The sequence below is a fragment of the Saccoglossus kowalevskii genome, chromosome 10 (assembly GCF_978046115.1).
Source record: "Saccoglossus kowalevskii chromosome 10, keSacKowa6.1, whole genome shotgun sequence".
Lineage (NCBI taxonomy): Eukaryota > Metazoa > Hemichordata > Enteropneusta > Harrimaniidae > Saccoglossus > Saccoglossus kowalevskii.
The window spans coordinates 16,857,022-16,879,415 of NC_140650.1; the positions used below are offsets into that span (position 1 = coordinate 16,857,022).

The window sequence follows — 22,394 nt, forward strand, 5'->3', positions numbered from 1 at the left end:
AATACATATTTCACCCTTCCAGGACTTCTGCAATGTGAAAATGACGTATGAATTGTCGTTCATACAGACAAGTCTGTTTGGCTGTGTAGCCGTCTGCCATTTTGAATGCAGCAAATCTGTAAAAAAATATATTGTATTGATAGACGACCACAAATAAAAATATCGTAAATGTTGCCCACTTACGTCATGGAACAGCATCGTCGCAAGAATGCTGTAACGTAATACATAATCAGAAACACGCTTCTTCCGAAGGAGGGGGCGTGGCATACGAAACAAACCCGTGACCATTTAGTAAGAATGTAAAATTAACTAACCATCAATGCGTTTTTTTTTTGTTATGTTTTTTGTGTTCGAAACGAAAAAAAAACGCGATAGTCAAAAATAATACTAGTAAATGGGAAAGCTGTATAACAGATTTCATTAAAGCGTGAGCGTCTCTATAACTCTTTTATGCTTGATGGTATATGCAGTTAGTGATAGATGATTTACATCATACTGTCAATGCATACAATTGTTTCTATTTTTAAAATTCACAGAACAAAGTTTAATACGATTACAGCGCCTTGCCACCAATCCAGAATGTGTGTTTCGGATACTATCTGACCTACTGCACTGTATTCCAGGCATGATTGTATTGTCTAATACTATCATAGGCTCCGACATTACTAGGCACGTCAGTAAAGTTCTTAATACGCTATTACAGGTACGTATAATGTCATGTAATTAACATACACATACAAAATAATGTGAGCTGTGTTTTGCCATTTTTCACAGTACATGATAAAAACAACAAAACAAAGTAGAGATGTCACCAATCTGATTAAAATCTGATGTAGTGTACGGGCTTTAATTATTTTAGCTATGAAGTTATTTTAAATTTATTTTTCATTACTTTTGTTATTAATGCCCCTTTTATTTTATTATTTTACTTTGATTTGTTTTTAAATTCCGCCCTACCTACATCTGATCCGACGCCTATGTAAGTCCCGTTCAAATCTCGCGTAAGTAACAGCCAATCACAGACGCCCTTTTATACAGGCTGTCGGTTGCTTATTTTTCAGTGTATACGGGCAATCTTTCTGTACATTATATTTTGCCCACTTGAATAAACCATTAATAGAAAATTGCTAGTATATTTTTATTTGCAAAAGGAATTCCACAGCATTTTACAATTTTTGTCATTACATTGAATATTTTTTTCACTTCCAACAAATGTGTACACTTTCAGTCATCGCTTCAATTTTACATCACTGAGCATAATTATCTAGAATGGAAGCAAAACAATAAGTAAATCGTAATGATTAGAACACTGTAAACAGCTATAGAAAACATGCAAACTGATTTTAAATTGTATAACGGCCCACGGCATCGACGCAGACAAGTGGAGCAAAATAATATTTCCTGATCAATTGCGATGTGTTCCAAATAAAAAAAATATTTTATTCCAGTCCAAATCAGCTCAATTACTTTAATAAAGAGTTATTGTATAATGTACAAAACATTGATACAAGTTGATGAATATTTACAGCTACGGCTTCAATACCGTAGACGATTTTGGCCCGATCGTCAACAAAACATCACCCGTCTCCAGGGCAGGCGACTGGAAAAAGACACCGGTATGGTCGAACCGGTGGAAACAAAATCGTCACTCCCAGAATAACTATGTAAAATAACGATCTAAAGTCGAACCATTCGAGCCACAATATTAACATAAAAATGACTTTCGTTGCATTTGACAATGATAAACTTACCGAAAAGCCGTGTCATTCTCGGTCGCTAACGTCGGTATAATCTGCCATTTTATTTGAGTCTGTTTGTTACCTGACTCTGCCCGGTGACGTCATCATGTACGCTATAGAAGGAGGTCTGTGATTCGTTGACTAAAATCGTCGATAGTGGGTCTCGTTGAAATCTCGTTACATAGGCATCGGCTCAGATGTAGGTAGGGCGGAATTAAAAAAAATCACAAAATCAAAATCAAAGTAAAATAATAAAATAAAAGGGCATTAATAACAAATATACTAAAAAATAAAATTAAAATAAGTTTATAGCCAAAATAATTAAAGCCCGTACACTACATCAGATTTTAATCAGATTGAGATGTCACCAACATGACGTTAATTCGAATGAACAGTATTTTATAAGGCGGGAAATCGATTGAAGCGGGAGGCTCGTCACCTGCGCACGCGCGGAAATTGAGTCCCAAGCGACGATGACAGCATACCGTCACGCTAAAAACGCAAAGGCTCATGGGTAGACGCTTGTTTGTAAACAATGACACGCTATGGCCATCTGACGCATGCGCAGGTGACGACACCCGCGCTTCAAGATCAACAGATGGCGCGTGTTTATCAACACGACGACGACGACTTGTATGACATGTGATATTTAGAATAATCAATTTCAACTATATTTAGAATAATCATTGCTACATTGTTTCTGACTATCTTTGCGTCACAATGTGTTAAGTCTAGACACTATGGCTGTTTTAGGTTCATGAAATAAAAATATAAACAAGTACACAGAGTATAGCAAAAATCAGTGTATTCCCAATAATTGAATTCTCAGTGCACATGAACCTTGAAATCAAGATGCATATTGGCTGAACACGTTGTTGCTTTTAACATACTTACTTACAAACTTACAACATCAATCGCCACCTACTACACATTTAATGAAATTTCAGTAGTAATCGGTAGACAAACAGCTCGTTTTACCGATCTGACCCCAAATGTCCTGGGTATGTCATTTCAAGCCAATGCCACATGTGACAATAGCCCGCGTATATGAGTGTCTCAGGGGTTACATTGGCATTGGGCTTGACGGTACCCAATTGAATGATGACATGGCCCGATGAGAATAAAACAGTGCAACAGTCTGTCAATTTCACACATGCTACTTTATTTAAAGGTGGTCCATAACCTTTTTTTTCAAATAAGTATAACTGACGACAATGATCAGAATCTGTACAATATGTAGTACCTGAGAATTACCAGGCAATGCAATGAACCAATAATAATGAAAAAGTGACTGATTGCTATTCTAACTAAATGAGTATGTGTTAATGTGACATACGGAATGAAATATTTCATCTTCATTCCGTAAGCTTAATCTAATCGACTGATTTAGCTCTTTTGTAAAAACTTACAATTTGTAAAGTGAGTGTCATGTGGATATATGACAGTTTCTAATTCTAAGGGCAGAGTTCGTTGATCCCATGTTTTTTTAATTCATCCTTGTAACATGAAATGTCACATATGTAAAAATAAAGAAAATTACATTGTTACATTGGACCGACCAAAGGTCATTTACTCCATGTTCGTTTTCTAAAAAGGCACAAACGTCCATATTCCGTCAATAATCATTTGATATCACTTTCCTTCTAGTGATATACGTTATGTTAAATTTCAACGAATTCAGGCACTTGAAAGTTAGACATAAACAACGTTTTCTGCCGAGCTGGCAGCGTCAGGTGTCACTAGACCGCAAAATACCTCAGAGGTTTCTATTATAAATCACAATAAATTACACATTTTAATATAAGGTGAATTTTTTTTTCCATTGATTTGTATTTGATTATTAAAGTGCAAATTCAACCGCTCCACTAAAAGAACATTTCACAGCTATTGAACTATCAGTTCAATAGAAACAATATTAACTACGTGGGTGTTTTCCAATAAGAAAACTGAATTATTTATTATGTAAGAATTATCGCCAAGATTGGTCATGCCGCTATTGACACTAGTTGTATTCAAACATTTCAGCTAGTTTGTAGTTTTAGAGGGAACAATAACCCATTACAGACTTGACTCTTATATAATTTATGTAAAACTATCTTTAGAGTGGCATTTGAATCATTCCAGTTTAAAATCTGTGTCTGACATTCAGTGACCCCTACTCAGATCTCAGGGGCAATTTTCTAGAGAACATGTGAGATGGCCTCAGTTGACTTATTTTAAAAAAAAATATCACGAGATGTAGCCGAGATCATTTGTAAAATGGCTACATTGCTCCAAATAAATTTTTAGAGAATCTTCCATCGTAGTACCTATTAATTATTATGTTGATTAAGTTGTAAACAGATTTCTTTCTAACGATTCATACATGAAACATGTAATGCCTGACGAGGGGTAGGTAGAGAGGTGCGATATCTAGGCACAGATTTTGTCATAAATTGCGTACAAGCGCGTAGTCTCGGTAGAGACAATAACCCATTACACTCTTACATAATTTATGTGAAACTATATGCAGAGAACCGAAAAATAGCAAATGTCCATGTCTAGGGTTCCTAATCATTTTCAGGCTGTAATCGGTGTAGGACGTTTAGTATCTTCTATCATAATCAAAAATTCTCAGTGAACGGTGGTAAATAGTCTTAGTTTACTTATGCTTTGCATGGAAAACACTTCACAGCATGTGAATCGAGATCATTTAGAACATTTGTTATGAATTATGGCCATATTGCCTTTATCCATATCATCTGCTAATATTATTATGAGGGGTGAGAACGGACAATAGAAGGAGGGTAGTTAACGAATTGTTGTTTATTTTTACCGACTAATACATGAGGTAGGTTGGCTGCTGATACCACTATTCTAGTCCGCCCAAGTGTCGATCTAAGCATAAGTTTTTGATTAGACAATAACCTATTAGAAATTTCAATCTTACATAATTTATGTAAAACCATCTTCAGAAGTATGCAGAGAACTGAGGTAGCCAATTTCCATGTCCGGGGTTCAAGGTAATTTTCTGGTCGAAATCAGTGTCAGATAATTAGTACCTTCCACGCGGATCAACATAGTGTCATGATTTATATTTTCATGTATTTCGGTGAGGCCGCTTTTCGCAGTTATAACGACATTCCAATGGTGATCCCTGGATGATCCACACTTGCTCGTAACTTGTCATGACCAGGTTCATTCGCATGTTAGGGAATTAGTGATTGGAACATCTGGCTAATATAATGGTCGACTATGGAAGTTGGTTAAGTCAACGAGGCACCAATAAGTATGAGAGTTATGTCCCGACATTGGGGGCAATTAATCTGACATTATGGCGTGTTGAGTACTTTGCGTGATTGGCTATATGTGTGAAGGCCACGCCTTAGAGTCTTTTAAACTTCTCTGTAATTGGTTAACAGTTGGAATGTGAATAAAACCGATCTCAGTTAGTTGTAGCAAGCTCTCGACGAAGAAAAGTCTTGATACGGCCGTGGGAGAGTAACAACGCGGCTGAGACCAAAGGTGACACGATTCGATTCTCTGTGTGTCTTTGTTCGATAGAAAGGTGGAAAATTCCCCGAATTTGGTACCTCTGACGTGAAGGTTTAATAACACTCAATTAATCTTTCACAATAGTTCCAATGGACATGTTCTAAAAAAATATAACAAGATGAAAAAAAACTTTCAAAATTTGGAAAAAAGATATATATATATATAACATGTCTGATGATTAACCGCATGATATGTATCTTTGATGGACCTCTGTCAGATTTGTTTATGCCGTGACGATATCATTAAGATATTTTCGAGGAGGGTTGTACACGAATTGTTTCTTATTACTATCAATCTATACATACTATGTTTAACAAGGGTGGGTAGGGGGTGAATATAATCCGTCCGTACCATGCTCAAATTGCGTACCTAGCCTATTTTCCTAAACATAGTTCAATGTAAGGGCATGTACAAATATGATATCTTATTATCATCGGTTAACATAGATCATATTACAATTTTGATTTCGTAGCATGGCAAGCGCAGATAAATTATTTGTACTTTTTCCCGTAATCTGAATCCATACATCTAGATCAAGTATGGAAAAGTAACAAATTATCCATTAGCGCACAAATAAAATATAGTAATCAAATGTGCTGATCGCAAGTCGTACATACTGATGAAAGCATAGGACAATGCACGTAATTATTATACCGAATAAATAAATAAATAAACAAACAAACACATGCACAAACACATAATCTCTAATGATCCCTATTTAATTAAGTAATTAATTAATTAAGTAATTAATTAATAAATACATTAGAAATAAAAAAGATCATGCATTATGATATTTGTAACTTACATAAAACAGCAAAATTTGAAACACCAAATTTCCTAAAAAACTGATATGCTTGTTCAAACATGTTTGAGAAATTAAATAATGTAACGATTTTCTTTTGCAAAATTAGCAATTGTGTCAGTAATATTGTATCTTTTCTTTCGTAAGTGAACATTTTGCGCATTAGAACTTACCCAAGCGTAGATCTTTGTACAAATTATTACATTATTGTGACTAGTCGAGGCCCTGTTTTAATTTATGCAAAATTAATTATATATAGAAGAAAATGCGATGTTATGGTTTTCTGAATTAGGCTCCAGAATATGAATGACAAAAAATGATTATCATTGCTCAATAGGAAAGTCAAATATTTCTCAAAAAGTAAGCGAAACCAAATGTCTCTGCTCATCCATTTGCCCAAGCAAGAATTACGTCTGTAAACAAATTCGCAACGCCTGTGTGTGTTTTTACCAGCAACTGATATTGTTCACACACAAAATCTAGAAAGAGCATTTAAAAAATTGAAGTTAGAATTTACACTGCCACTCTAACATGATAAAATGCTAGTTCCAGAGCTAGTTGACATTTAATTTTACATTCCCGTCATTGGACGCTTTTATATTGTTGTCATCCTAAAAAAATACAGAAAATAACATAATAGTAGCAACTGTGAATAGAACATACAAATATTTAATGATGTATGCAAAAAATTTAATTGTCCATTGGTATAATTGTTTTTTTATTGTTTTGCCAGACGTGTGCCAATGTTGATGATAATGCAATGCCAAGTACACTAACAATCGATGATAGTCAAGAACACAATTGGCGTCAACGATCGCTATGTATGTTGCTACATTGTGCACTGGAGTTTATGTCTGGATCAAACTTATCATTGCAGTTCACAGCATTGACAATTATCAACAAGGTTATTCAATGTGATGTTTCGTATCGGCGGCATCAGAAATCCAATGAATGTTCAAATAATTCGGATAGACCTTGTGTGAACTCTTGCAAATCTGCTGAATACCAGGAATGTGGCAATACCCTCTTCTGTGAACAAATATTTCGACCAGAACTAATGTTTACTCCTACAAGCCTGATGATTACAAGGAATGTAGCAATGCCTCCTTCTGCAATAAGATCGCCTAAGTATGTGTTCCGGTCGAAGACTTTCTCAGGGGCTAATATTAATACAGACCGCCAGAAGGAAGTATCAGTGAGGACCCCTTTGATTCCACGAGATAGAGATGACATATCTATTGGAAAGAAAAATGGTGCTAGGAAACTATTTTTGTCATCTCGATGGTTGGAAGCCCGGCATTCTTCATCTGGAATACGGGCATCCTTTAGAAGGAAACGAAAAATAATGTCAATGGCAGATAGTAAAAGTACGGAAAGTATTAATTCGTATTGTGGAGTAACGCCAATACAGACTCTCGAAAGATGCGATCCTTCAATTTTTATTCATATTTTACATAGTACAACTGTACCACAGGGAGGTGCCGTTGCACCACACAATCATCGAAACCAGGACACCGTTGAGTTAACCGAGTGTCCCTTCAACACCATACAGTTACTGTGTGGTAGGGCATTAGCACTAGCCGCCGTGCATGGAAAAATACAGCAACAGCTTATAACAAAAGGACATTTAAGAAGGTTGCTGGACATAATCACAGTCACAACTAATCAAGTAAGTATTGTAATAAAAAGGCGAAAATAACATACCCTACCATAGATCCTTAAACAAATGTGATAATCAATAAAATGTGTAATGGATGTGTAAAGAACAAGATGAAAATACAGCCACCTTTGGGGGATTAGCTTACAAATGCCAAGGCGATTCATATCGTCAAAGTGACCATTTTTTTATTATCTTGTTTAGCGGGGGAAGACATGGACGCGAGATACTGATATCTTGTAATAAATGGGCACTTGAGGTAGCAACAGGGATAACAGGGGTTAACAATTGATCTGTGCTTCGATCATTCTCTAAATGTTATTAGTCATGCTTACTATTGAATCTATACTTAAATGTTTCTTAATACAGTAGTTTATAAGACTATTCTGACTATTCCTAGTATTGAAATCGCCGTGTTTTTTTACAATTTTCATTCATGCGAATAACTTGTGTCTAGTAGTCAGTTTTGGCTTCAAAATTATTAATCAATGCATCCTGGAAACCGTAGATATATTGATGGTTTCAAGAATTCCTTCCTTTATTGCATGATGCGAATGAAGCTCATTACAGTACGATTCGTGTTTTAGTTGTTCGAATATGAAGTCTGTGAAACAGATATATGGCATAAAAATGATATTATATTCGAGACCTTGCAATATCAGATTTGTTAAGCGAGGTTCACTCTATTCAATGGTATAACTATTTAAATTTGCAATATGGACGCGTGTATGCAATTTTTTAGTATCTGTTTAACACTGTACATTGATAGATACATTAGACTATGATTTATTATTAACTCTTGTTCGTGTAGAACATATCTGAGTATTCGTTCAATGAATCAATGGAATTCTGTATTACGCATGAGAAATATTTGTTTGGTATGTACAGTGGTTTCGATTATTCACCTACGAATATTGTTGGGAGTTTTTCAAGAGCAACATGTTTAGTTTGTGGCAAATCATGGTCAGATTTACTCCACAGTATAGAGTGTTGAATAACAAAATTAAAAAAATACATGTTTTTTATTCATATTGCACTTTTAATTTGCATAATATATAAATACCTGTAATTGTAACAATTATGCGAAAATTACTAAATTCGTTGCCAATGGTGAACAAGTACATCGACCACCGTAAGAGGCGTTGCAACTATTAAACTATTGACAAGTAAATTAATGATACGGCCGTGACAGTTATTGAGTAGTTGGACTACCATATTACAAGAAACTCCTTGAAAAGGTATTGAAGTGGTAATAACAATTACCTGGAACAGTTCAACCAATTTACTACAATATATCACGTAAATGTATAGGTCACGTGATTGTTCGCCTCAGTCTTTCTACCAGGGGGAGTCGAACAATATTAAAGTTTACGCACACACAAAATAAAACTCACAAGAGTAAACTATTAACAAGTAAAAATCTCTTAAGGTTAATCTTGAAAGACAAATTAGAGTTTAATGCTTGGTTGTGTACACTATTTCTCTTAAAGCAGAACCTGTTACTCTATTGTGAATATTATTTACCACGTTGTGACATGAGCAACTGTCATCCGTATACATATGAAAATCATTATCCCCCAACCTGCATACCATTAATGAAAAGGAGAAAGAATAGGATTGACTCCCCCGAGGAACATCAATTTAACTCTTCTCATATGAACTTGAACTATCACAAACATTCGCTCGTTGATTCCTACAATCTAAATAAGCTCGAAAACAGTTAAAGGAACAAATGTCACATTTATAAATAGAATGTTTAGATAAAATCAGCTAATGATCAACAAGATCAAATGTTGCACCCAGGAGATTCCCTTTGTCTATGTTATTGTAGCAGGAATCGATCAAGTTAAGCAAGACCGCCTGACATGAATGAAATTTCCGAAATCCAGACTTATTTTACTCTGTAGAAATGCATAGAAATTAGAATATACATGCTTTTCAACTGCTTTAGACAAAAAATGGTAAAATGGATACAGGTTTATAATTGGATACAATGTGTTCATGATCTTTCCTAAATAAACACACAAACAAATATTTGTGAATCTAAATATTCAAAAGCCCCCCAAAATCGTTAACCACGATTTAATTTACAGCACATACATTAACCTTATCGACACAATTTTGATGTCCTGAAATGTGTAATAAACATTTTTTTAGTGTAATTTAATCAAGCTCAGTGAATCGTGTCAGAGTACAACTTTAAACGGCATTAGTGTATCTTGCCATCGAACACCATTTGCACATAATACAGATTTGGGAAAGTAGGGGTTTGGTTTGTGGTAGGATAGACGTCCGCATATTTCAAAAGTTTTGGTTAAGTTTTGAAATGGTTTAGGATTTGACACATTGGTAAAATACAAACCAATCTATGGAAATATAATACAAATTTGAGAGAGTAGTAAAATAAGAGTTGTATTCAAAATGGCGACGTATGCCTCGTCTACACCAACGCCATTCAAACAATTTACTAAACGTAATGTTGTTATATTTCTCAGCATTTACAGTGTTTTCTGCTCCACGCCGTTATGACATTAGCAACTGATCCTGAACGTCACGATGCGCTCATACTGTCTGGAGTACCACGAGTTATGAGAACGTTATTGTCGCCGGCTGTGAGTGTTACTACTTCAGATGCAAAATGTAGAGCCTATGTCAGATGGCTTGCCACGAGGATAATGGTATACATTGGCAAATTTCAGTATAAGTCGGATCGATCCTTCATGCACATTATCAAAGGTAATATTCCATGATTATACTAGAATGAACATGGCGTTAACGCATTAATAGTTTCAGGCATTAATATTAGTTTTAGCTGTAAGTAACTGTGCACGAGCATCGGTGTATGGGAGGCTGACAAACACACGTACATTTACATAGCGATCAGTTTAGATGCAGTTACGCATTTATAGACAAGATTGTAATTTACAAAACCAAAATGTGGCTGACTATTACTGAATGTGTTTACTCACAGCCTGACATTTATGGCTCAAAAACGGACCGGACGGCACACTGCTATAGGCCGTCGTACTTGTTTACGCTTTGTGCGCTAGTGTCCGTGAGTAGTGACAGTTAACAAAAACCGGTCGTTTGCACTTGAAAATGAAATAACGGCGTTGTTGTCTGCTGTTGCCATTAAATATACAAATATATATTAAATATATATGTGTCCCTGTTGATAACGCCTCTTATTATAGGCAACGATGTCACGGAGATAACGAGCTTGTTTTGATCAATGAACGATATTCGTTTGTTATTAAACATTCGCAAGCTGGTTTGCGTAAATATAAACAAATGTGGTCACAATACAGTATTTGGCTACTTGTTTGGTCGGTTTCAATTGTTATCGAGTTTACATAAATTCCTGGCAGAGGGCGTAAAATCCATCATTTTCAAGCCGACGTTAAAATTACAGCGTAGCAAAGGCATAACTGTTACGTTACTCGTTAAAATCATTATACGCGGATCAACAAGATGCAACTCTTTTTTATTCATATATCATGCATGACCTTTGACTATAAAATTCGAATACACAGTCGAAGGGAAAAGGTGAAATTTGTGCAAAAAGCAAACCGTTGAATGTTACGTATAATAGTTCCAATGAAAACCAATTTAAAACATCAATACACTTATATGAATAGGACACTTTCCGTTTTGGGGTGAAGCGTAAATTTGCACGCGTGATATTGTGCTTCTGGGTGTACCAATAAAAAATAAAATTGTCTTAATATATAAATAAAATACAATTACCAGACTCGGGATATACCTTTCTATAAGTATGGTCTTTTTCACGTAACGAAACTTTCGGCTTTGCCAATTTCTGCAACCAATAGAGTTACTACTGTATCCGGGGAACATTTTCACAACATAAATAGCGTCCTCTAGTGTCAAAGCGTCTCTGTGATACTAGTATCCTCGGGGGGCGGACATCCGGGCATTTTCAAACAAAGGTGCAAAACTCGCATAAAACGGTACTTCGGGATGATTGTTGAGACTCCTCTGAACAGTGCAACAAAATTAGCCCTACGTGTGTAACATATATAAATTTGGTTGTTCGGGATTATTTTAAAGTTGAGTTTGTGTTGTTTTCTTGAATTTTCACCGGCTCCACCGGGCGTTCCACAGCAGCGCGCACAAAGCCCATAGAAATGCATGATACAGTGGTGCGCGTCTTAGCAACGTGGAACGTCTGTGACGTACCTCCGCCCCCAAGGATACATCTAGTGTTCACAGTTTTTGAAAAACTTACCAAGCACAATTATTGTTTTTAATTGATTCGACTCATTTACATAATATTTACGTCACAGAAATTACGTAACTAAATGTGTGTATATATGTAGACGGGTCTAGCTGTGGCAATTTTATAAAAAAAAAATCTTAAATTTTGGTCCGACGCAACATTTCGCGTTTCTTAAAATGCATTGAAAAAATAACGTTGCCACGACTGGAACAGTTTGGTATATGTGTGTCGACGCTTCTTCGCGGCTGGATATTATTTCTGCAGGGCTTGAACATGTTAGAATCAGAAACAACATCATGAAGAGGAAACACTTGGGAATAGATACATGGACAAATGTAATCCTCTGACAATAGACTCGCTGCTTAGTACATAAAGCAATCTTTTAGAGTAGTTTAACTGTTGACAAGTTTCCCCAGTGCGCTATTAGTATTACACTAACTATGACTTAATACTTTAAAAACTAAGCTACCTACTAGCAGAAATGCAGAACATTTAGAAGTATTATAATTCTTGATATGTTTTTTAGCGATTGGTCATATCACTAAATTATGATATCGAAGATGATTGCCTCCAATGACTGTGATATCTCATTATGCGGTCATTTGGATTTGACAATTGGTAAAACTACTCACGATTTACATCTACTCACGTTTCGGTATCCCACGCGTTTTATTTTTTTCAAATTTTCAGATTGCCAGTCACGCGAGATAAGCATTGAATTTCTCGTGTTAGCAAGTATTTATAAGATTAGGCTATGCAACTTTCCTAATCGTATACGTTGAATCTCAGACTAGTAATCTAAGTACAAGTATTACTAGTCTGAGGTTGAATGCAATGGAGATCTCATGAGAAGCGAACGCGTGAAAGCGAATCTATTGCGTGCCCGTCAATCGAACAAAATTCTTAACCAATAGGGACACAGAATGCAGTGGGTGCTTGGAAATGTTCGAATGCGTAATTACAGAAATGGGAGAGACTATCGCAGCGCTCAAACACAAAAACGGAAGTAATGCGCAATTTTCAAATGTTAAGCATCGACACTACCTAATAAATATAATATAAATGAAGACGAATAATTTCTATAACAGAATCACAGACATATATAACATTTAGCGCGACTTCTTATGTGTTGGTTAATTAAGATGGTTGTAGCCGAAGATATCATTTCGTCATAGTTTCATTATCATGGATTCATGCCAAACCAAGAATGAAAAACAATGAGGTCGCCGTACAATTTTACGAAACACGGGAGTTAGAAATGTAAGGGGAATTGGTCAAAATTGGCATTTTTTTACACTGTTTTTTTTATGATATCTCACAATTTTTGCTCTGCATATTAATGGACATGCAATTTAGTGAATTTCCAGGGCAATAATAGTTTTCCAGTGTAAACAACGGGAGGTTATCTCCTATAAGATCTACATAATTCTAGAGAAAAATGTTCCCGGAACATGTGAGAAAAACCTGATATAATAACAAATAATTCAACAGGAGAAACTATATTATTCTGTTTAGCGTCCATAAGCTGTCGAAATTCTTCATAGCCAGTGGCACCATTGTGTAAATCAATATATGCACTTTAAAGAAATTAAAGCCTATACTATACGGTGTAGCTTTTATCTGATTGAAATTTCAAGCACAAATAGCGTAAGATGGCACAACAATGCCGCTACGAGTAGCTAAACTATTTATCTGGCACTGCTAGTATGGTTCGGTGAAAAAGGATCATATTTTGATATTGGTTATTGGTTATTGGCGTTATTGGTAAATCCACGTCGTGCATGTATACGTTGTAACCCATAATTGGTAATACATGCATATTCATGTATTTATTAGGCAAAACAAATATGTTTCTGGTCCAAGGTTTCTTTTGAAAACACATGGTGATGCGACTTTTTTTCTGAAACATTAAAGGGCGGTAGTCGTCGCGCCACGCATGCGCGAGATATATGGGTGTCATATAAACAAGGATGGCGACTTTGACTGCGCAGATCAACGAGTACAAACTGAGACGTTACGAAACTTTAATTAGGTATTTTCAGGTGATTGGAAGGTATCGAAGGAGTCACCGACGGTAATTAGCGTAAGTCACGTCCAGGTCAAAACTCATACTTGTGATCTCCATTAAAAGAGCGCATTGGATTGTGGGAAAATCAATGTTTACAAACACAAATGTCGCACATGCGCAGCGCGACGACTGCCGCGCTTTAAGAAGGTCGATCTGCACATGTAGAACAAGATATTGCGCCGCCAACGACAGGCACATTCCATTCCCTCTTTTTTCTTTGTTTTCTAAGTGCGGCCTTTGGAAGGCGAGCACGCCGACCAAAACAGATCCAACTTGTTTGATCTTAACACATTGATATAACGCAGACTTCATAAAGTATAACAGTAAAAACAATAACAAACAATGTTTAATAAATCTACTGTGAAAACCCGTTACGTCAAGTCAAGTGGATTCTATTTTTCGTTTATAAACATTATATTATTAAAAGAATTTGTTTTCCTATTCCCATAGGCCACTCACTCTCAATTGATGTTTTTAATCCTAATGTAAATTTGTCTACCTTTTCAAGCAGTTCAATATCAATGACTGTTATATATTTTTCAAATTCTAATTTATTTTTAAGATTTATAGTGGTTGTTATCATTGTAAATGTCTTCCCATTGTGATATGTTATTTCCTTTAATTTTGCGTTTAAAAGTTTCGTATCAGTGTTTATAATTAGAGTTTGATCTATCTTCGTTAGTTGGGGTCTTACTTCGACGAACCATTTGCTGTTTGTTTCGTTATTCACTTGTGCAGATTCTTTGAATAGGAAGTTGTCTGTAGTTGATACACTGTATTATTTAATTAGTTTTTTATAATGTGGCCATTAGACTCAATCTACCCAATTCTTTATATATATATACCCATTATCGGTGTGTTTTTGATAAAACTTAGAAGTTATCTGTGGTAATTGGTACGGATCTCCCAGGCATCATTCATTGGAAATATATATCTAGAAATGACCGGATTAATTTATCAATTAGCGACAGCGTTTTAGTTATTTTTATATTTTATTTATATCTTATTTTTTCTCTTTCAGTAAAAATTAGGCCTTTTTTGCTCCCTCCTTTTTAGATTTGCCAGTGCGTCTTAAAATTTGCCAATATAGCTCAATGTGACTCGCAGATAATTAAATGTTTTTGTCGTGTTTATTTAGCTGTCTTCGAAAATGAATAGCTTACCGCCTATAAGCCAGTTGCATTTACTAAAGATCACAGCTTTTTTTCTAATGTCGTGTGCTATTATATGTCGCCAGATGACTGTAAACCATTTTCTTTAGAGTTGGAGGGTCATTGTTTTGAGATCAAAGATATCTGGCAGATCGTTTACGGGAAAGTGGTCTCTAAAAGCCCGAGGGCTGTCACATAACATCTATCACTGTGACATCGGATTTCAACTCCATATTAGATATAAGCATGAGATATTATTAATTAATAGCATTTTCCATGTGTTTTATTTCAACTTTAACATTCTTTCCAAGTGCAGATGAGTATAATTTTTAAAAATTTTGCTTTCAAATTACTTGTCGGGGTATACACGTAATACCCCGGGGGTGCTACTCGGTAAATAAGACTTTTCAGGCAATGATTTTTTATCAGCAGTTTTATTTTATTTAGTATTGGGTAACCAACAGGAATGAGGGCTCACCTACAGGTCCTAGCAAATACACACATCTTGCATCTGATGTTGTAACACTCACAGACAAAAACGTTCTCATAACTCGTGGTACTCCAGGCAGTATGAGCGCATCGTGACGTTCAGGGTCAGTTGCTAATGTCATAACGGCGTGGAGCAGAAAACACTGGAAATGCTGAGAAATATAACAACATTAAGTTTAGTAAATTGTTTGAAGGGCGTTGGTGTAGACGAGGCATGCGTCGCCATTTTGAATACAACTCTTATTTTACTACTCTCTCAAATTTTTATTATATTCCCATAGATTGGTTTGTGTTTTACCAATGTGTCAAACCCCAAACCATTCCAAAACTTTTGAAATATGCGGACCTCTATCCTACCACCAACCAAACCCCTACTTTGAAATAATCTTAATTCCAAATCTGTATTATGTGTATGAAAGAGAACTTTCTTGAGTAAATGTGATAACGAGGAACTAGAACGTTCTATCCTCGGGGCGGACATCCGGGCATTTTCACCGCCTGGCAACCCTCGCGGTGGAAACAAAGGCCTAAAACTCACAGAAAACGGTACTTTGGGATGATTGTTGAGACTCCCCTGAACAGTCTAACAAGATTAGCCCTACGTGTGTAACACATATTAATTTGGTTGTTCAGGATTACTTCAAAGTTGAGTTTGTGTTGCAACGTGGAACGTCTTGTGACGTAGCTCCGCCCCCGGGGATAGAATCATTATATAAGGGGGGGGCAGTGATAAAGTGCAATGGTTATATGTCGAGAATGGTACGCCTATTGAATAATAGCGGCAATTTAATATAATTACAATAATTAGGGAATTAAGAGTGTGCAATGTGTGTAACTACGAGCAAAATACATTCCATTATATTATGCGCAATCAGATATTATTAAATTTGTACGTGATTCCCGGTCAAAACATACTTCGATCATACATAGTGTAATTGCCTTTTGCTTTTCTTCTGTTTTATTACCATACTTGCATACTTTTTTTCACACTATAGGGCCACAGTCAGCTGGCGCATACGTGATAATAAAATGAATACGATATTTACTATATGGGGCCGCCATCTTGAATGCAGTCTCTTATTTAGTATTATGCTGCATTCAAGATGGCGGCCCCCATATAGTAAATATCGTATTTATTTTATTATCACGTGTGCGCCAGCTGACTGTGTACAGGGCAGGTTTTTTTCTGAGAGCATTTTTCTTTGATTTCAAACGCACATCATTTTTCCCCATAATTCTCCATCTCCTCATATTTGAAATGGAGTACCCTTTAGCTTGATGCGGTAAAACAAACTTTCCTGTAAGAGCTGGATTAATTGTATCGGTAAATATCGCGTGACTACCACCACTAACACATTGTCGGGTTGGTTGTCTTCTACACGTAGCATGTTGTATCATACTTTATGGTGCAAGATTGTGGAACTAAATCAAACTCCCGAGTGATGAAGCACGTCACGCTGCGGCGTAAGCGTGGAATATTTATTTTTCATAAGAAAAACAGTCGAAAAATCACAATGATTTATGTTGCCTCTTTATGTTTATTCACGAAAAAAGGTGCTTTTTCTGGTTGATGTATATTTCGCACAATCTGACCAATATACACTTTTAACAAAAGCGTGGGGGAAATTAATGCCGTGTTGAAGGGTACAGTAAATAGAAATACAGAACCAGATGCAATGGGTAATATTCGATTAGGCTAGGCAACCATGGATGTTACGGTGAAGAAAAATGGATTTGCTGTGTGTTGCAAATTGTGCTATAGTTGTCTTATGTGCCAGATAATTTGAACCGCGAACGTCCCACCTCGTATCATAAAGTTGCAGAGCGTATAGTACTCCTCTGGGACAAAACAAAAGTGTCTCACTACCATGTTCACGGAGGCGGATGGGGGGGGGGTCTTGGTTTACGTTGACTGGCGCATTATCTGAGGTTCTATAGCTCGCTTGGTTAAAGTTTCACTGTAGTCCGTTTTTTATTGTCGGTAAGGATTTTTTATTTCGTCCGTCGTTGGGTGATCGCGCCACTGGTTCTTAGTTGAAGTATTGTAAACATGATCCTCAAGTGTTAATCCAGGGTGGGCGCAATCAGTAATATTCGAGTACGCTTGACAATCATGGATGTTAGGGTAAGGAAACTGGATTCCACTGCGAAAATCCATTAATATAAGTTGGCGCCTGTTTGTTGTGAATTTTGCTAGAGATTTACTGAGGTATTGTCTACATGATTTGTCTAAAGTGTTGATCCAGGGTAGGTGCAATCGGTAGTACTAGTATTCGAAAGGGTATTAGTCGGCTGAACAATCCAATGGTTGTTAGGATACGGAAAGAGAGATGGATATCACTGCGCAGATTTCATAAACATGTCTTGGCGCCTTTGTGCTGCGAATCGTACTGTAGTTTCCTGAGGCGTTGTCTGCATGCTCTGCCTGTCTATCGGGGGGGGGGGGATGCTCAGATTTGTGTGTGCGTGGAGCTAATGCACGACTTCAGCTTCATTGTGCGGGTATGTGTGTGGAGGGGCAAGGGAGTGCCAAGAAACAATCTGCAAAGAAAAAAATTATACAGGTATTTAACAAACCAATTTCCTTCATGTGTTCATATATATAAATTTCCATGCCAGTTGAATACGAGCGCAGTTCACCGTGACGTCATTTGAAAACGGGTCAATGTTACTTGTTCAGTTTTAATTATCAAATATATAAATATTTATTAAAATGAAAGGTGTCGATAGTAAAATGGCTGAAACACAATATCTATATACGAACACATTTAATACAAAATCGTTGTACCTTAGAAAACATATTTTCTATGGTATCATGTCAGTACGATAACATTGCAGTTATCCAGAAATGAATACTTACGTGGTTCACCTTAAATTGTCTGGCTTTTAAAGCTCATCATTTTCTTTGGAAAAGTTGCTGAAAAAGTTGAACAAAAGTTGCAGACGACTGAACCTACGTACTGTAGCGCTAACTTTTGACCAATCAGATTAGAGGTAGCGAATGGAAACACACAGACAATTGTGTTACACCGCAGCGTAAAATAGTCCGCTAGATTCGGTAGTTCACGACAAAGGTAGCTAGTAAGCGAACCGTAATTGTGTAAATTGGTTATGCGAGCAATTTGTGCCAACTAATCCAAAATATATTGACGTAAACCTTTTAAAAAGAAGATTATCAATAATGTGCGCATGCATACATTTGTATGTGCTCTTTAGCGCACTACTTCCAATATGGCGGGTAATCCAAACGTTAAGTTGACGTACCCAGAAGATGATTGAGCTATCAGCTGGAGCTGAAATAATATGACCTCGCTACATGTTGCAGTGTCCCGGTTGAAACAATGGCGTTCGATTACTCAGCGTCAGTGAGGTAAACACATTCTTAAGTTCAACAACTTATAACCCTGATCCAGTCTTAGTTCTGTGCGATGGATGGATGGCCTCTGCAAAGCCAACAACCCGTTCGCCGCAGCCCAATCAACCGGCCTGTCTGTACTCAATGCTGTAGAACAACTTGAAGTTCACGGCTTCAAAATAATAATGCAGGTTATGCATCTCGGAGAAACCATCCAAGACCTACTACGCGTATTTCAGACCTGCCCAGTGTAGTAATGGTAAAATATTGGCGACTTTAACTTCTTAAAAGATTGGAAATTGACTCTTACAGTACAATAATAATAATAACTTTATTACACTACTAAAAAAACCTTCAGAGGGTTTTTGTATGGTAATGTAAATAGTAGCTTCGTGTTGAGTGGCTATGGTGGTGAGTTGCTTTTGCAGGGAGTGTAGGGCTTTGTCGCAGTAATTGGTCCCATGTTGACTATGCTCCGGACCGTTTACTTATTTAATACTTATTAGTGTCTGACTGGTATATACAAAATGTGACCGAGAATAAAAGCCAGTTGGCCGTTTCAAAAAAGCTACAGAACCAAAACGGTCTGTCAGTCATCGCTGTCCATACCAGCGATATTATTTTACACATAAAAATTGTGAATCATAATTGCATAGAAATGAACACTAAATACAGCTATCCCCGCCATCAGTCAAATCATCAGTACATGTGCAGAGTGACTGGTTTGCATTCAGATACAGTAAAACCTGTCAAAACCGACACCTGGATAAACCGACCTACTGTCAGAATCGACCAATTTATGTAGCCCCGAAATTTCTCCATAGACGCCTATGTTAAAATAACCTGTGAAATCCGACCACTGTCTACTCCGAACACTGACCACATTGATCGGTCCCAGGTCCAATATTCACACTGAATACATCGATCATCCGACCAGTTGCACCACGTTCGCTGTCTAGTAATCCGGTCTGCTCGACCTAAAGTGTGCATTGTGTTCAATTTACCGTGAACGTCACAGAAACAATACCAAATCTCACACTACAAGTAACGTCCCAAGTAAAACAATGGCAACTGATTAAGTTTTTCACACCACACGCCCACGCATCGCGTGGTGTCTGAACAGTATAATGACCCCAGATATAAACAAATGATCATCGCTTTCATCATCACTTTCATCACTTTCAGTTGCGGTGAAACGTGCTACATCACCTTTTCAATGAGCGAAAGACATTGAGTTTTCTTCTTTTCATAACGATTCTGATCGATAATATTGTGCTTTTGAATGTTTCCGTGAAGGGGGCTTCAAGATTGAAATTGATGATTACGAAGAAGCAGACAACAACAAAGAAATCGGAAACCTTATTTAGAAAGTTGCAGACCCTCAAACACAGTGTAGCGACGTATGACCTCGAGAGAGAGCAACATATTGTTGATAATTTGATTGGAGACAAAGAAAGGAATCTACAAACAACGATGACATAAATTGCAACGTCAGTCAAATTATCGACTCCCACAACGACAGTGATTTGACGCATGATGATGTGCTAGCCCGGGTGTGCTAGACATGTTGACGAGATTACAGAACTTCGCAATGAACAAAGAAACCAGTTACTTGACAGATATCCAAGATCTCAAAATTCGAACGGAAAACAAAAATGTTGAAAAAAGATATTCTTTAAAGCAGTCAAAACTTGATGATTTTTTTACATCGTAATTTAATTGATTGACTTAACAGCAAAATCAACTGTCTGCATAAATTATGATAATTACATGTAGCTCACGTTAACTTGCGTTGTGATGTCATTCAAAATGGACACCTCCAGTTACGATATGTGATACTTACCCGGTCTGTTCGAACAGTTATTTTATTATTTATTGATTTTATGTACATGCCATAATATTCTTGTCTTGTTTGGTAAATTATTTTATTGAAACAATACAATAAATGTAAATATAATCACTGGAGGCAAACTCCAGTGTCTTTCATTTTTCCCGTGTTTACAGCACATGTAATTTTTGTTTCAATCGAATTGAGTTACGCCCACCCTGAATAAACTCCCTCTGAAAACCAACCATAGATCCCAGTCCCAGTCATGGTCGGTTTTGACAGGTTTTACTGTATAAAATAACTGTTTTATTCGCTGTTGTTATTAAATATACATGTAAACAAGTTGAGGGCAATGTTTTCGCAATAAAACGCAAGCCTGTGTTGGTTGGCAAAAATGTAAACAATGACGTCACAGTGTAATGGCCTATAACAAACAAGGAAAAAAAAACTATCGGTATATATTCAAGGGACAGAGACTGGAGACCAAATCTTCAACTTTCACCCACTTTCAAGGCCGAATTAAAAAAATGCCTCAATATAGGAATAACATGAGGAATAGCTGTATTTTTTGATGGCATCCCAGCAACCTGGTTGATTATCAAGGCCAAGCAATATAGGGGCTATATCACTGTTATGATTTTCTTCTTCTGTCATTTATTTATATATGAAAACTGCTGAATGGAGTCTTCTTGTGCATGTTATGGCTAATGTGAACTGGTGTACCTAAATTTTAGTTGGTTACATGGTTTTGGAAGCCATAGTCCGGATGTATTCCATTTCATATACTTTTGGGTACTCAGCACTGCCAATATCACAAATAAAAACTAATCATATCAAGTGGTTACTTTAGGCAAGTGGTCTTTATATACAGGTCACTTTACATGTAAATAGCTTAGAGACTACCCAGTGGCATTTACTATGAACAGGTAGTCTTTATATACAGGTCACTTTACATGTAAATTGCTTTGGGACTACCCAGTGGCATTTACTATAGACAGGTGGTCTTTATATACAGGTCACTTTACATGTAAATTGCTTTGAGACTACCCAGTGGCATTTACTATGGACAGGTAGTCTTTATATACAGGTCACTTTACATGTAAATAGCTTTTGAGACTACCCAGTGGCATTTACTATAGACAGGTAGTCTTTATATACAGGTCACTTTACATGTAAATAACTTTGAGACTACCCAGTGGCATTTACTATAGACAGGTAGTCTTTATATACAGGTAGCTTTTCATGTAAATATCTTTTGAGACTACCCAGTGGCATTTACTATAGACAGGTAGTCTTTATATACTGGTAACTTTACATGTAAATTGCTTTGGGACTACCCAGCGGCATTTACTATGGACAGGTAGTCTTTATATACAGGTTACTTTACATGTAAATTGCTTTGAGACTACCCAGTGGCATTTACTATTGACAGGTAGTCTTTATATACAGGTTACTTTACATGTAAATTGCTTTGAGACTACCCAGTGGCATTTACTATAGACAGGTGGTCTTTATATACAGGTCACTTTACATG

The 22,394-nt window shown here is 36.5% G+C and overlaps 1 protein-coding gene and 1 long non-coding RNA gene across 2 annotated transcripts in view; one reads left to right on the forward strand and one right to left on the reverse strand.

Annotated features, from left to right (window-relative positions):
* Positions 1-1,124: 1,124 nt before the first annotated feature.
* Positions 1,125-1,978, reverse strand: LOC146737902 (uncharacterized). The gene is made up of 2 exons (XR_014930782.1): positions 1,752-1,978; positions 1,125-1,264 (listed from the first exon to the last, which is right to left on the reverse strand). It is a non-coding gene; the product is annotated as an uncharacterized LOC146737902 (long non-coding RNA).
* Positions 1,979-4,963: 2,985 nt separating this feature from the next.
* LOC102809018 (1-phosphatidylinositol 4,5-bisphosphate phosphodiesterase epsilon-1-like) overlaps positions 4,964-22,394 on the forward strand; it is a 116,548-nt gene continuing 99,117 nt past the window's right edge. The window contains exons 1-3 of the mRNA XM_085504598.1: positions 4,964-5,035; positions 6,809-7,744; positions 10,228-10,468. Coding sequence (XP_085360724.1) covers positions 4,964-5,035; positions 6,809-7,744; positions 10,228-10,468 — 1,249 coding nt within the window. The remainder of the gene's footprint in view (positions 5,036-6,808; positions 7,745-10,227; positions 10,469-22,394) is intronic.